Consider the following 17,304-nt stretch of genomic DNA (forward strand, 5'->3'; position numbering starts at 1 on the left):
GCTTAGATTTTTAAATATTATTTGAAATGACTATAATTAAATGTTATATCTTACTAAAGGAATGACTTAACTTTTTTTTTTTTTTGCTTTTTTCAAGGTAGGGTCTCACTTTAGTCCAGGATGGCAAGGAATTCACAATGTAGTCTCAGGATGCCCTTGATCTCATGGCAATCCTTCTACCTGTCTCCTGAATCCTGGGATTAAAGGCATGGGCCACCACACCCAGCCTCTTTTTGGATTTTTGAGGTACAGTTTCACTCTAGTCCAAGACCTGAATTCAATATGTAGTCTTAGGATGGCCTCAAACTCATGGTGATATTCCTACCTCTGCCTTACAAGCGATGGAATTAAAAGCATGTGCCACCACGCCAGCTCAGAATGATTTAGTTTTTAATGATTCTTATCTGTTAGACAAATTGTTTAATTTCCTGTTAACCTTGTTAAAATACTCCCTCCTCCCAGAGACTCCAAACACTGCAAAGCAAGCAGGAGCAAGTGCTGGGTCAGTGTAAATGTAAGCAACTGCGGGCAGACGTTTCTTTAAACAGAAAGAATGTACTCAGGACAGGTGGAAGTGCAGATGGGGGAATTCAACCTTACCTTTTTCTTCAGGCTTTAGAGTAAAACTTTTCTTCTCTGAAGGAAGCAGGTCAGGTTTTGGAACTGTGGAGAAAAGACCACCACTGAATATTCACTTTATTTGTTTATGAGAGAGGGAGAGAATATGAATGAGAATGGGCACACCAAGGCCTCTAGCCACTGCAAAGAAACTCCAGATGCATGTGCCCATTTGTCATACAGCTTTATGTGGGTACTGAACTGAACCAGGGTTGTTGGACTTTGCAGGCAAGCTCCTTAACCACTGAACTATCTCTATAGCCCAGAATATTCACTTTAAAAAAAAATCTATTTATATATTTTTTAAAATATTCACTTTTAAAAATTATTTTAGAGGCTCAGTATTGGAATTCGGATCCCAGCACTGTGTCAGTAATCCCAGTGTGCCTAAAATGGCAGGCAGACACCGCTAGCCCACAGCAGTTCACAAAAAGAGCTTGCCTCCAACAAGATGGAAGGTAAACACCTCTGACTGCTACGCACACACCATTCATACACACAAAAAAACCGTTACAGCACAAAGACAATTATACTATATGGAGTAAGTGGCAGGGCTGGGAGTCAGAATGAAAGGCTCCTGCTTCCAAACCCTGCCAAGCCAGGTTTCATTCCCTGGAACCCACACAAAGTCCACATGTACAAAGCAGCGCCTGCATATGGAGCTCATGTGCAGAGGCACGAGGCACTGGCATGCTCATTCTCTCTGTCTCTCCTTCCTTGGAATAAAATATTTAAAAAAAAAAAATAAAAAAGGTAAGCTGGGTGTGGTGGCACACACCTTTAATCCCAGCACCTGGGAGACAGAGGTAGGATGATCGCGGTGAGTTTGAGGCCACCCTGAGACTGCACAGCGAATTCCAGGTACGCTGAGCTAGAGATTCTTCCTCGAAAAACCAAAAATAAATAAATAATAAACAATAAAATTTTTTAAAAAGTAAATGGGGCTGGAGAGATAGATGATTCAGCACTTCAGAGTTTGCCTGCAAAGCCTAAAGACCTGGGCTCAATAACCCAGGACCAGTGGTGCGTGGTGGCTGTTTACTTTAAATTTGTTTTAAGAAGCTAGGTGTGGTAGCACATGTCTTTAATCCCAGTACTCGGGAGGCAGAGATAGGAAGATTGCTGTGAGTTTGAAGCCACCCTGAGACTACACAGTGAATTCCAGGTCAGCCTGGGCAAGATTGAGACCCTACCTTGGGAAAAAAAAAAAACAAAACAGGACTACACAAAGCCAGATGCATGAAGTAGCACACTTATCTGAGTTTGTTGGCAGAATCTAGTAGCCCTGATGCTCTTGCAGTCTTGCCCACGCGCGCTCTCTTTCTCCTTATAAATATTTTAAAAAACTAACTTTTTTGTTTCTTTCTTTCAAGGCAGCATCTTGCTCTTACCCAGAACAACCTGGAATTCATGTGTATAACTGCAGAACTCATGGCAATTCTCCTACCTCTGCCTCCAGTACTAGAATTAAAGACGTGTGCTACCACACCCAGCTTTTTAAAACAATTTTAAAGTAAACAGCAACTGAAAAGAAATATAAGATACCATCATTTCATAAAAACAACAGTCTATGGTCACTATAATCACTACGCTCAGTTTTTAATCCTAGCCTTTCCAGCAACAGCATTGTGGTCTCATTTTCTTCTTGGTTAAACTGGGGTGTCAGAATTTAGATCCTCTACCACACCATAGTTTTGGAGAACTTTCTGTGTTGGTGGAATGTTTTTGTGTTACCCGTATATAACTAAAGAATATTTAAAATGGAACTCTGAATTGGGGGCAGATGGCTCAGCAGTTAAAGGTGCTTGCTTGCAGGGTGGTTGGAATTAGATGTCACCCATAAATGTGTTCATGTGTTCTGCATACTCAGTCCACAAATGGTGACTATTTGAGAACTGGAGCCTGCTGGAGGAGGTGAGTTGCTGGGGACGGGGTTAGGGAGGTTAAGCACAGCAGCAAAAGGCCCTGGTAGGCTCATTCCTTCTCTCTCAAATAAAAATATTTCAAAATAAAATAAAATGTGAATTCTGTGACAAAGAAAACAAATATATTATATAGGTTTTGTTGCTGTTTTTCCTTTGTGTGGTCTCACTCTAACCCAGGATACCAAGAACTCACTCTATAGTCCTAGACCTCAAAATCACAGTGATCCTCTTACTTCTGTCAACCAAGTGCTGGGAATAAAGACTTGCACCACCATGCCCAGCTATTATTTAGGGTTTGTTTTTTTTTTCCAAGGAGAGAGGTAAGGAGAGAGGTGAGGAGGGGGGAGATGGGTGCACCAATGACTCCTGCTGGTGCAAATGAACTCCACGTCGGTGCCACTTTGTGCATCTAAGTTTACGTGGGTACTAGGAAATCAAACCCAGGGCATCAGAATTTACAAACAAGTATCTTAACCACTGAGCCATCTCTCCATCCCTGTTTAGGTTTTAAAGCATCATGTAACTAGGGGCTATCATGTGGAATCCTGCAGTTTTAGAGGAAGCCTCAAGACCAACTTCTATAAAAATTATGCTTTCCTTACTCTGGAACTAGATCAGTAAAGATAAAGCTAAAATTGCCAAGGGGTGCCAACATGGATTAGTACAGAAAAAAGTAAATACATTGTAGTGGTTTGATTCAGGTGCCCTCCATAAACGTAAGCATTCAGAATGCTAGGTCCCTAGCTGGCGGCAACTGGGGAATTGGAGACTCCTGGAGGTGATGTATTGTGGGGCTGGGCTTGTGGGTGTTATAGTCAACTTCCCCTTGGCCAGTGCTGGGAACATCTACTGCTGTCATTGTCCACCTGATGTTGGCCACGAGGTGAGATTCATGCTCTGCTCATGCCATGTTTCCCCTAACAACATGAAGCTTCCCCTTGAGTGTGCAAGCAAAAACAAACCCTTTCATCTCATAAACTGCTTTTAGATCAGGTAGTTTCTGCCACCAACAAGGAACTGACTGCCAACAGGTATCAAGAAATAAGCCGGGCATAGCGGCAAACGCCTTTAATCCCAGCACTTGGGAGGCAGAGAGGTAGGAGGATGGCCATAAGTTCAATACATAGTGAATTCCAGGTCAGCCTGGACTAGAATGAGACCATACCTCAAAAAAAAAAAAAAAATTTTTTTCTTCTACTTGTAAAACTCAGATATTTGGGAAGAGGACCTATGGAAAACTTCAATTCATGGAGACACTTCTAAATGTACTATAATTTATTCAACTTTTCAAAAATATTTTTTCAAGCCAGGCATGGTGGCATGAACCTTTAATCCTAGCACTTTGGAGGCAGAGGTAGGAGGATCAATTGCCATGATTTCAAGGCCAGCTTGAGACTACATAATGAATTGCAGGTCGGCCTGGGCTAGAGTAAGAAGCTACCTTAAAAAGCCAAAAGAAAAAAGGAAAAAATACTCATCCATTCATACATAGTCTCTGAAAGAAGACTGAAAACATTATGTAAATGAGTTTTGAAAGGTAGGGGTCCTGGTTGAAAGCCCAGGGTGCAGCTGAGGAGCTGGCTCAGTAGTTAAAGGCACATCCTTAAAAGCCTGATGTACAGTTTCTCTGTGCTGAGCAGAAACTAACAACAAACGTCAAAAATGCTGTTCGGGGGCTAGAGAGATGGCTTAGTGGTTAAGCACTTGCCTGTGAAGCCAAGGACCCCGGTTTGAGGCTCAATTCCCCAGGACCCACGTTAGCCAGATGCACAAGGGGGCGCACGCATCTGGAGTTCGTTTGCAGAGGCTGAAAGCCCTGGCACGTCCATTCTCTGTCTCTATCTGCCTCTTTCTCTCTGTGTCTGTTGCTCTCAAATAAATAAAAATAAACAAAAACAATTAAAAGAAAAGAAAAAATGCTGTTCGGCATCTTTAACAGTAGCTATGCATAAAGAATGTGCACAGAAACAAATAAATAAAAAATGAACAAGAACGTGAACAGAAAGATGAAGTAAAAACCTGGGATATAATCAGGTGCAGAGAATGTGGAAACAGAATAATACAAGAGAAGGGAGGGGGGCCTGGAGAGATTGGTTACGGCAAGGTTAAGGCGCTTGCCTGCAAAGCCAAAGGACCCACGTCTGATTTTCCCAGACCCACATAAACCAGATGTACAAGGCAGCACAATTGTCTGGAGTATGTCTGCAGTGGCTGGATGCCCTGGCACATCCATTCTCTCCCCCCACCCCACACTCTCTCTCTCTCTAATAAATAAATAAAAATAAACTATTTTAAAAAAAGAGAAAGAAGGACCAAAACACCAGTCATTCCTGATTCTCAATGGCATACAAATTCAGATGGATTTCTTCATTTGTACCTGGATATGCCCCACAATGAATTCAGCCTGTTTATCTTATGAACACAACTTTACACATGTGAGCACACTTACTTCATTTACAAAACCATAGTGCAGGGCTGCAGAGATGGCTTAGCAGTTAAGACATTTAAGCAAAGGACCTGGGATCAATTCCCCAGGACCCACCTAAGCCAAATGCACAGGGTGATGCAGGCATCTGGAGTTCATTTGCAGTGGGTGGAGGCCCTGGTGTGCCTATTATTCCTCCCTATCTGTCATTCTTTCTCTCAAATAAATAAAAATAAAATAATTGTCAGAAGTTAGTGAAACCTTAAAAAAAAAAACGTGCAGGCAGGGTATGGTGGTACTCATGGACGCGGAGGCAGGAGAATCATAAACCTGAGGCCAGACTAGGCTACAAAGAGAGTTAAAGGCTAATGAGAACCTATTTGGGGGAGGAGGGGAAAGGGGTTATCACAAAACAACTCCATACAGCATTTATGTATCTGGAAATACTTGGAATAAAGAAGTTTTGTTCTAGTTAAGGAGAAATAACTAAGTGAGAAGCAACTTAAAAGTTCAATTTTATTAACTTGTATTTCTTGTAACTAAGCTATTCAAAATATCTCCCAAGATCTTTATTTTTCTTAGATTTTGAAGACAAAGTCTTGGATATAGCCCAGGCTGGACTCAAAGCTATAATAATCCCTCTACCTTGGACTCCTTAGTGCTGGGATTACAGGTGTGTTCTATCTACTATGTCTGGCTAGTATCCTTATATCATTTATACTTTAATAAAAATTAATGAGTAGCCGGGTGTGGTGGCGCATGCCTTTAAACCCTGCTCTTGGGAGGCAGAGGTAGGAGAATCACCATGAGTTCAAGGCCACCCTGAGACGACACAGTGAATTCCAGGTAAGCCTATGCTTGAGTGAAACCCTACCTTGAAAATCAAAAAAATTAAAATTAAAATTAATGAGGAGCTGGAGAGATGGCTTAGATGTTAGGGTGCTTGCCTGTGAAGCCTAATGACCCAGGTTCAAGTCAACAGTACCCACGTAAGTCAGATGCTCATAGTGGGGTGTGTGTCTGCAGTTTGCAGTGGCTACAGGCCCTGTTGTGCCTATTCTCTCTCTCTCTCTCTCTAATAAATAAAAATGTATATGTATACATATATATGTGCATATATATGTATATGCATATGTGCATATGTATATATACATATATGTAAATATATGTATAGGTATAGTTTTTTTTTAAATTAATGAGGCCAGGGGTGGTGCTGCCCACCTTTAATCCCAGCACTTAGAAGGCTGAGGCAGGAGGATCACTGTGGGTTTGAGTCCACCCTGAGACTACAGAATGAATCCCAGGCCAACTTGGGCTAGAGCAAGACCCTACCTCAAAAACCCAAAATAAATAAATAAAATTAATAATAATAATAATGGGCTGGAGAGATGGCTCAAGAGGTTAAAGGCACTTATCTACAAGACGTGGTGGCTGGTTTCAATTCCCAAGCCACCCACATAAAGCCAGTTGCAAGAAGTGGCACAAGCATCTGGTGTCCACTTGCAACAGCAAGAAGCCCAGTCGTGCCTATGCATGCACACATACATCAAACCTATTTTAGAATTAAAATACAAAAACTGGAAAGCTGAATGTGTTCTTTACATACCTGGACCTTTGGTTGGAGGAGGGGGTTTCTTTGGTTTCTGTTTTTAAAAATGAAAAGAACAGTTAAATATAGTTGTAGGAATCAAGAGAGGATAGAGAAGAGAACCTGTCTTCTGGACATGGTAAGACCAATGTGATCATAAACTCCCAATAGCTGTGGTTACCTACAAAAACCATGGACAAGCGGCCCTTCAATGTTCCGCTGAGGGGAGCAGTCCCGAGCCGGCCCTGCCCTGAGACACTGCTCGCAGGGCCACTGCGGCAAGGCAAGGAGGGAGGGCGTGCTGCGCGCCGCTGTGAAGACGTCCATGCCCTGCCAAGTATTGCCACCTTGCCCATGCAAGCAATTCCATTTAAGCAGTGGGTCACAGACCCCCCCACCGCCAGTGCCCATGTCAAAGTAAAAGCAGAACTAGTTGGAAGAAGAAGAGGTTCAGCAGGAATAAGAAAGGGACAAAAGAAGGTAATGGCTGAGTACTCATTATATATGGCCAATAAAATAAAAATAAACCACAAAAAATAAGGGCAACAATAACTGGACCTATCTGTCCTTTTTAATTCGAAAGAATTATCACAAGAAAGGTTAGAAAAAGAGCCTTCCCCTGAATTTCTAACATTCCCTCAACTTTTAACACAACACATTTAACAATTTCAGACAGATTTTTAAGTATACAAACTGGGTTGCTCTAAATTTAAAATAACTGATAACGTATTAAAATCAGGACAAATGTGTTCATTAAGAAAGAACAAAAAGGACATCAGGTTAATCCCAGTACCATGGAGACTGAGGTAGGAGGATCTCTGTGAGTCTGAGGCCAGCCTGGGTCTACAGAGTGAGTTCATGGTCAGGTGGGGCTAGAGTGAGACCCCCCTCCCACAGGAAGGTAAGGGTTTGACTAAAGGCTGCATCATTACTGAATGCAATTAAAGTAAGTGCCAATAATTTACTTAAAGGCTTCAATGATGACAGCTCTGTAAAGCTTACAGTGAATACACCAGTCTGTGTAGGGTGTGTTTATAACTGCTTTGTCCCTCCCCCCATCACCCCTTAAAATGTAACAGAAAAGCAAAGGATAACTGTGGAATGACGCAGTGTCACTTTGTGGGAACTAACAGGGAAATACGACACCACAAAAGAGACAAACACTTAGCCTCATACTACTTAAAGGAAACCAAAGCTCTTGGCAACATTAAATAACTTTGTCTTATTTACCCAAGTTATCTACACCCAGGCAGTTTTTTAAAGTGCTGAAGTTGATTTTCTGTATAGAGTCAGTGCCAAGGGAGACAGAAACAAAGCACAAGCAAAATGTAGATTGTTTTACTGAAATTCAAATAACTTTTCTCTAAATATATAATTTCATGAAACCGTAAAAATTATTCAACAGCAATGTAAGAAACTCCACTTTTTCAAAACTATTGGCAAATGTTAAAGAATCACCACGACTGACAAGCTAAATCTTACAGGGAAATCTTTATCCAGCTCACTTATCTGGACAGCAAAGTTGTCTGGAAACACTCCTTCTCTGCCATTCAGTTCACCCTTCCACCAGCCAGCTTCTCCAGTGTCCTAAATCACAAACAAAAATAGAAAGTGATAGGAGCCCAAGTTGGCCTTAAACTCTTGGTTCTCCTAACTCCAATTTCTGTAACTTGTGGCATAATACTTGGAAACATAATTCTTGGATCTTTAACTGAGGGAGAGTTCAGACCAAGTAGGAAAATTGTAACTGTTATTAGCATTGTCAAAAAAAAAAAAAAACACCAATACTATAAAATTATCCTTAAAAAGATTATTTCTCACATATTACTTTTAGCAGTAGTTACAAAACTGGGTCTTATTTGTTTAAAAAAATCAATTTTAAAAACTTAAATTATAAGAAAATAGAAAAATACTTGGAAAGATGAAGGGATTCAACGGGGGATCCAGGAGAAAGAAATGGAAGGGGTGGGAAGAGATCACCATCATGGTGTATTATCTATATTTACGGAAGTCATCAATCAAAAGTTTAAGGCAAATCTTAATTATAAAGTTTATACATTCTTGGGAAAAGGTGAAAAAGAGAAAGACAAGGTAAGTGGAATGACTTGCCAAATTAAACCTTTCTAATATTAACACCAATTCCTTAACAGTTTTAGAATTAACAAACTCTAGGGCTAAAGAGAGGGCTTAGTAGTTAAGGTGCATGCCTGCAAAGTCAATGGACCCAGGTTTGATTCCCCATGATTGACGTAATCCAGATGCACAAGGTAGTGCATGTGTAGTCTGTTTGCAGTAGCTGAAGGCCCTGGCATGCAAATTCTCTATCTGCCTCTCTCTTTCTCAAATAAATTTTTAAAAAGTTTTTAAAGGACAAGAAATTAAAAAATTCTTCTGGTTCCTTCCAATGTGAAAGTTAGGTCTTACTGCTTCAAACTTCACAAATATTAAATTTTGGATATATTTATAAAATTCATGCTAATTGAGTGGATTTTAGCTGCTTTGTCACATGAGTATGTGTAATCATGGATATATTATATTAATTTGAATCACTATGGTGATTTAGCTATCTATTTGTATGCTATAAAACAGTATATACTTGAGATATGCACAATTCTAGTTACTTTTAATATATCAGTTATAATGAACAGAAAATAATAGCTTTTAAAAATTTTTATTTACACCAGGTGTGGTGGTGCATGCCTTAACCCCAGCACTTAGGAGGTGAAGGAAGGGGGACCTTCAAGAGTACAGGGCCACACTGAGACTACAGACTACATAGTGAACTCCAGGTCAGCCTGGGAAAAAGTAAGACCCTACCTCAAGAAAAGAAAAGGGGAGGGGAGGGGAGGGGAGGGGAGGGGAGGGGAGGGGAGGGGAGGGGAGGGGAGGGGAGGGGAGGGGAGGGGAGGGGAGGGGAGGGGAGGGGAGGGGAGGGGAGGGGAGGGGAGGGGAGGGGAGGGGAGGGGAGGGGAGGGAAAGAGAGCTGGGCATGTGGCGCACGCCTTTAATTCCAGCACTCAGGAGGCAGAGGTAAGAGAACTGATATGAGTTCAAGGTCACCCTGAGACTACATAGTGAATTCCAGGTCAGCCTGGGCTACAGTGAGACCCTACCTAGGAAAAACAAAGAAAGAAGGGGAGGGGGTGGGATGGGATGGGACGGGACATGGGGCAGGACGGGACGTTGTGTTTTTAAAAATTATTCTATGAGCCAGGCGTGGTGACACATGCCTTTAATCCCAGCACTTGGGAGACAGAGGTAGGAGGATTGCTGTGAGTTCAGGGCCACCCTAAGACTACATAGTGAATTTCAGGTCAGCCTGGACTACAGTGAGGCCCTACCTTAAAAAAAAAAAAAAAAAAACTTTGTGAGCACTTATTATGTTCCAGGTTCTGAGAAACCAAAAGCAATGAACACCAAGTCCCCAGATCTTCTACAGCTTACATTCTACAGACAACTAAGAATTTTGTTAGGACTGGAGAGATGGCTTAGCAGTTAAGGTGCTTGCCTGGAAAGCCAAAGGACCTCGGTTCAATTACTCAGGACCCAGCTAAGGCAGATGCACAAGGTGGTACATGCATTTGGAGTTCATTTCAAGAGGCTAGAAACCCTGGCACACCCATTCATATTCATTCATATCCCCCCCCCCCCGCCTCTCTCACTCTCTCAAATAAATAAATTAAAATAAAATAAAATGGTGCCACCTGCCTTTAGTCCCAGCACTCAGGAGGCTAAGGTAGGAGGAACACTGCAAATTCAAGGACAGCCTGGAGCTAGAGTGAGTTTCAAGTCAGCCTGGAGTAGAGTAAGACCCTACTTGGAAGGAAAGGCAAGGGGGGGAAAAAAGCTTTCTGACTTTTCACCTTTCCTGACCTTCTAGGTCCCTGCTCTGCCCGGGCTGAGATGGGGAGACACCTATTCCCATGTGGGTTCTTTATCCCTCCTGCTAGCTACATGGTGAGAGTTCTCTGTACTTTCTCCTCTTTCTTTCTTTTAATCTAATAGTCTCTGAGTTTTTAAAAAAAAATCCTAAAAAATATTTCTACAAATGAGTTAAATCATTCATTGAACTTGACCTTACCTTATTGATCAAATGGATTATCTCCCCCTCTTTAAAACTAAGTTCATCTTCATTGGTTCCTTCATAGGCAAATAATGTTCTACAATATTCCTTAGCTGAAATAACAGAAATAATTTGGCAAATTATTAATTCAGCAAATCATACTAAGAATCTATTTAGTATTACATATCCAAGAAGTTATTTAAGGTAAACTTAGAAATTAACTTTAAAATTTGACACTTAAGAGTCAGTATCATATATTAAGAAATAATTGTGTTAATCACTCATTAAGATATTTACTGAAGGTCCCTATATACCAGGTACAGCTCTACTTTTAAGAGGATAAATCAATGAATGTGGCATGAAAAATTCCTTAACCTGAAGGTGGTAGAAAGAGACTATGTAATTTTTTGATGACTTTTAAAATTAAATTAAAAAAAAAAATCCAGACTGGAGGGATGGCTTCGCAGTTAAGGCATTTGTCCTGCAAAGCAAAAGGACCCAGGTTCGATTCCCTAGGACCCACACTGGCCAGATGCACAAGGGGGTGCATGCGTCTGGAGTTCATTTGCAGTGGCTGGAGGTCCTAGCGCACCCATTCTCTCTCTCTCTCTCTCCTTCTCTCTCTCCCCCTTCTCTGTCAAATAAATACATAAATAAATAATTTTAAAAAAAAATTTTAAAAGCTTCTAAAAAAATCCTTAACCTAAAAAAAAAAATCCTTAACCTATACATTCACATCTAGTAGAATTCAATATTAAAATAACTACTACAGAGTAACCACCCCGTGTCAGAAGACAGTAATATATTTGTGGATTTCTACTATGGAAGTTTTATTACAAACCTTACCTTTACTTTTACCTTCATTGTCTATTTTTGTAATCTCTATATTCTGAGTTTTGGGTCCCAGTGACTGTGTGATTAAAGGCTAAAAGAGAAAAGGACAGTATCAGTTAGCTTGAGTTAAAACTAAAAATAACAGTGTAAACAAACTTTCTCTCCTGGTTGTCCAGCTTGCCAAAATGTTGTTTACAGCCAGGTCAGTGTAACTGAAAACTCAGCAATGAAAAAATATTAATATCAAGTTCTTCAAATCACAGCTACTAGTTTTTTTAAGTTTCTTAAAAATAACATGCTCTGACATTCATATTATGATTTAATACTAGAATATCTGGGGTGTTATTTTCTTTTTTGAGGCAAGATCTCTACCCTGGCTGAGGCTAACCTGCAACTCACTTTGTAGCTCAGGCTGGCCTTGAACGGATAACAATCCTCCTAACTCAGCCTCCCAGTGCTGGGATTAAAGGCTGGTGTCACCATGCCTGGCTTTAATACTAGAAGTTCTAAAATAAGCCAGGTGTAGAGGTGCATGTTTAGTCCCAGCACTAAAACACAGAAGTAGGAGGATCAACGTGAGTTCATGGCCACCCTGAGACTCCAAAGTGAATTGCAAGTCAGCCTGGCATACAGTGAAACCTTACCTCAAAAAACTAGCAAATTTAAAATGAGATAAAGGATTTCTATAAACTCTTCATGTTTCATTATTATCTAATTGTACAAGTGCTTTCTTAAATTCTCTACCCAGAACTAACAGCACACAAGACCTTAAGTTTCAATGACTAAAATCCTGAATACACTAACAACTAACCTGCCACTACTTTTTATCTCCCAAAACACTATTTTCCTTTCTCCAGTTAGCTCTGTCTTCCAATCAGGTATCATCTAAAATTAAGTAAATGTGCTCCCCACTTTATATAACAGAGTACTCTGGACATACTGATGGCGACTGAATGATTACTAATATAATATCATTAATCACACTTTAATCAACACAATCATAACCTTTTAGAGCTGGAAGGACTACTTCAAAATGTATGCCAAAGTCCCTCAAAAGGCAAGAATTGCTTCTCCAACATTCCTAGCTGTTTTATGGCTCTACACCATTTTATAAAACTGAGTCCCAATCAATGAGGCCTTGTAAATCTTACTGTCACAGAGAATCAGCACTATGGGAGGGCAGGGGTCAGGAAGATATACTCTTTCCTAAGTCCAAATTAAATGGGAATCTATTTTAACAAGGTCGGAAAGTAAGTAAGTAAACAAATAAATAAATTGAAATGTTCTCATATTTCTCATACAGATCACTAACCAAAATATAGTCTTATAGATGAAATACAACTGAATTAACCAAACACTAAACTTTTAAGACTTAAACAAACAGATACAAGCAAGACCTATACTGTCAAGGAAAAGACCTCTTAAATGAATGAAATTCCGAAACTCTGTCAATGATAACAAAACCTTCCAAGAAAACATTTTCAAGATCAGCTTCCCACACACACAAAAAACATAAAGGTTTATTTTACCAACTCTTATTAAATCATATAAATCATGGATTGTATGATACTCCACTTGAAAATGCCAGTAAGTAGCTAATAAAACTCCCCAAACATTCTAAAGTGACATTAGTAAATTTAATCATTGTTGAGGATCCAGAGGAAAGTTAAGAAATACACAATTAATTTAATATCATATTCTGAATTCATTTAAGAGCCCACATTAATTATTTTATTTATTTTCAGGAAGGAAGGGGAAAGGAGGGGAAGGGAGAAAGGGACGGGGAAGAGGAGGAAGGGAAAGAAGAGGGGGAAGGGAAAAGGAAAGGGGGGGGAAGAGAATGGGCACACCAAGGCCTCTGGACACTACAAATCAACTCCACATGCATGTACCACTTTGTGCATCTGGCTTTACACAGATGCTGGGGAAGAGAACCCGGATCATTAAGCTTTTGCAGGCAAGAGCTTTAACTGCTAAGCCATATCTCCAAAAGCCCACTTTAGTTGTACATCAAATTTATTTTTTAAATTAAACTTTATCTTAAAAAGGTAAAAAGAAAATTCTTCCCTTTTGTATTCAAGCTGTTACAACTAAAAGACCTAAATTCCACTACAAAAAAATGTACAATGAATTTACCAAGAAATAAGCATCGTAATTTTGTTAAGATTCAAACATAAGCATCGATCATTACACATCTGGACAGAAAAGCTTCTCATTCATAAAAAAAAATTGTTACATCTTTTGAAAAAGGCAATGCAGGGCTGGGGAAATGGCTTAGCGGTTGACACTTGCCTGCAAAGCCAAAGGATCTAGGTTCAATTCCCCAGGACACATAAACCATATATGCACAAGGTAGTGCATGAAAGTATGCATCTGGAGTTCATCTGCAATCAGCTGGAGATCATAGTGCACCCATTCTCTCTTTCTCTCTTCCTTCCTCCCCGCCTCTCTCTCACATACACACACAAATAAATAATTTAAACAACAAAAAAAAGAAATTAACAAAACTGCAAACTGATTTTTACAGTTTAAAACCATGACGGGAGGGGGAGTACCAGGAGGATCTTGAGTTCCAGCCTGTGTAAGGAAGCCTTGTCTCAAACACACACACACACACACACACACACACACACACACACACACACACACACAGCCATCTTTCCCCACCCAAAACAACATCCTGCTGCATGAGAGAATAAACAAAGTTAGTCTAAATAAATTCATCATTTACCACCTTTTCTGTTTTTTTCTCTTCTGTCTCACTGCTGGGCACTCTTGTCCTGAGTCTCACAGAACCCTCTTTAAAAATGTCTCCAAATCCTATTCCACGAACTTTCTTTGGCTGTGTAACTGATCCGGGTGTAGTTTCACTCCCATTCCCCGGAGATGGTAAAGGAGAGGTAGGTCCAGTCAAAACAGTTTCTAAAATGACAGTATGTTTTCAAGAATGACAATGACACTGAGAATCACAAAACGTTTACAGTCCTTCCTATATATAGTGTCTATATCCTATGCCAACTAATAAAAAAAGAGCAAAACAAAAGCAATACAGTAATTGATTGATATTCATGAGTAATGTGTACTTTACACTGATGGTTATAATTGTGATTGTAAAAAACTAGCTTTCCAAAGTATTTTAATGTGTAAAAGGCAAAACATTTCAGAAATCATGCCACAAAGCGGCCTTAACAAGACACTACAGCTTAGCTATCATTTACTTCTCAAATGTTTGCAGTTTGATCTTCAGAGCAAATGGCCTAGAAAAGTGATGAGGCTAAGAAGTACAAGTCTATGAGAGCGTCTCTCAGTGGCCTGGACTAGCTGCCAGCAAGCCCAAGGACCTGCCTCAGGGCTGGGATGACAATGTGACAGCTAGGGATCTAGGTCCTCAAGCTCTCCTATAGAGCCATCTCCCTGCCCAAGAGATTCACTTCTGACCACTTCAAGATGACCATCAGCATCTAAATAGTGATTCTCATATACGTCTATATAAGCATGTGAAGAGATCTTATGAAAAAAAAAGGAGGGATGGAAAATTGTAGTACATACAGTCACTAATTTTAGATAGAAAAAGAAAAACTAAAAAGGAAGTTCCTATCTGACAAGTAAGTAAATTCTGAATATTGCTGAGAAGAGTCATCAAAATGAAAACTTAATTTTTTTATTTTTTTTGAGGTAGAGTCTTGCTCTAGTCCAGGCTGGCCTTGAATTCACTATATAATCTTAGGGTGGCCTCAAACTCATGGCAATCCTCCTACCTCTGCCTCCTAAATTCTGGGATTAGAGGTGTGGGCCACCATACCCAGCAGACATGACTTAAGTCGCAAAATACAAGACGAAACATTTAAAACTCAAAATAGGGACTGGAGAGATGGCTTAGCAGTTAAGGCCTGCAAAGCCAAAGGACCTAGTTCGATTCCCCAGTACCCACATAAGCCAGATACACAAGGTGGTACATGCATCTGAAGTTTGTTTGCTGTGACTGGAGGCCCTGAGGCACCCATTCTCTCTCTATCTTTCTCTTTCTCTCTCTCTCTCTAGCTTTCAAATAAATACACCATTTTAAAAAAAAAAAAATCGACCCAGGCTAGAACTTACTCGGAGGTAGGAGGATTGCCATGAGTTCAAGTCCACCCTGGGACTACACAGTGAATTCCAGGTCAGCCTGGGTTACAGTGAGACCCTACGTTGAAAAACCAAAGACAACTCAAATCAACTGATAGCAAGATAGAATTCAGAAGAGAAACAAATTAAAATTATGTGACTATGCTTTTTGATTATGTTTGGTGTTTATTTTTATTTATTTGAGAAAAAGTATGAGTGTACCAGGGCCTTTTGCTACTGTACTACAATTGTGCATCTGCCTTACATGAACTGAACTGGGCTAGCAGGCTTTCCAAGCAAATGCCTTTAACTGCTGAGCCAACTTCCTCAGCCCTGTTTTTTGTTGTTGACTTTATGCGGCAGGGTCTCACTCTAGTGCAGTATGATCTGGAACTCAATATGCAGCCCTAGGCTGGCCTTGACCTCACTCTGTAGTCCAGACTGGCCTCAGACTCACCGTTACCTTCCTATTTCAGTATCCCAAGTGCTAGGATTACAGGCATGTGCTACCACACGGGATATTTTGTTAGTTTTATTCTCATCATGATCTGACTTTTAGTGGATTGCCTGAAGTTGATCAAATACTCAAAAATGAAAGTTTCAAATTATAAAATACACACTATGTCATACAGTTTATTTCAATTATGGCTTACCTAAATCCTCTTGAGTGTCGTGAGTTTCACCATCATCTAGTATCTCTAATTCTTTCACAAAGTTGGAGGGAAACAGGCCCAGTTTATTATTCAGGGTTCCACTCCACCAGCCCTCTTCCACCTGAAAGAGTTCACAACTCAAAAATAATAAAAATGTTTAAGTGAAAACCTAAACCCTATGGAAAAATTAAGCTGTAAAAACTAATGAATAATGCAAACATGCCCTTTAAAAAAAGACAATAAAACAGCAAAAAATACTTTTATTTTACTTTCAATATACAACGAGAATGTATAAATGACTATAACCCATGAAGCATGTGTTTTTATGAAAGTTATCAGATAACAAAGTGTAACATGTAACCAAGAAAAAGTATATAGCCCTTGATTGATTAGTGTCACTTATATATTACTAAACTGGTTTGTAATTTTAGCATGTATTATTTAAGATAGACTTTCTAGCATTAGACAAAGTTTAGAATCTATAAAAACATAATTTCCTAAGTAGTGCAAAAAATTACTAACCTTTTACTTATACAATGATTGTTTTTGTTGCTTTGTTTTTATTTTTCAAGGTAGGGTCTCACTCTAGCTCATGCTGACTTAGAATTCATTATGTAGTCTCAGGGTGGCCTTGAAGTCACAGCAATCCTCCTACCTCTGCATCCAGAGTGCTGGGATTAAAGGCGTGCGCCACCACACCCTGCTTAATATTGGGCTACTTTGGGCTTGAGAGATGGCTTAGCGGTTAAGCGCTTGCCTGTAAAGCCTAAGGACTCCGGTTCAAGGCTCGATTCCCCAGGACCCATATTAGCCAGATGCACAAGGGGCCGCATGCGTCTAGAGTTCATTTGCAGTGGCTGGAGGCCTTGGTGCACCGGTCCTCCCCCCCCAACCCTCCCTCCCTCCCTCCCTCTCTCTCTCTCTCTCTCTCTCTCTCTCTCTCTCTCTTTCTCAAATAAATAAATAAATAAAAATAAACAAAAAAACTGGGCTACTTTATAATTTCCTTTTACAGCCTGGAGGCAGAGGTAGGAGGATTGTTGTGAGTTCAAAGCCACACTGAGACTTAGCTATCAGGGAAATGAAAATAAAAC

At 40.1% G+C, this 17,304-nt stretch overlaps 1 protein-coding gene across 1 annotated transcript in view; it reads right to left on the minus strand.

Moving 5' to 3' along the window:
- The window catches only part of LOC101596462 (CD2 associated protein), a 100,606-nt gene that overhangs the window by 29,394 nt on the left and 53,908 nt on the right, over positions 1-17,304 (minus strand). Inside the window, exons 5-11 of the mRNA XM_012951148.2 lie at positions 16,211-16,331; positions 14,188-14,375; positions 11,466-11,544; positions 10,638-10,732; positions 8,039-8,143; positions 6,575-6,611; positions 601-663 (exon numbers count right to left, since the gene is read on the minus strand). Coding sequence (XP_012806602.2) covers positions 601-663; positions 6,575-6,611; positions 8,039-8,143; positions 10,638-10,732; positions 11,466-11,544; positions 14,188-14,375; positions 16,211-16,331 — 688 coding nt within the window. The remainder of the gene's footprint in view (positions 1-600; positions 664-6,574; positions 6,612-8,038; positions 8,144-10,637; positions 10,733-11,465; positions 11,545-14,187; positions 14,376-16,210; positions 16,332-17,304) is intronic.

Source organism: Jaculus jaculus, chromosome 8 (genome assembly GCF_020740685.1).
Source record: "Jaculus jaculus isolate mJacJac1 chromosome 8, mJacJac1.mat.Y.cur, whole genome shotgun sequence".
In the NCBI taxonomy this organism is placed as follows: domain Eukaryota; kingdom Metazoa; phylum Chordata; class Mammalia; order Rodentia; family Dipodidae; genus Jaculus; species Jaculus jaculus.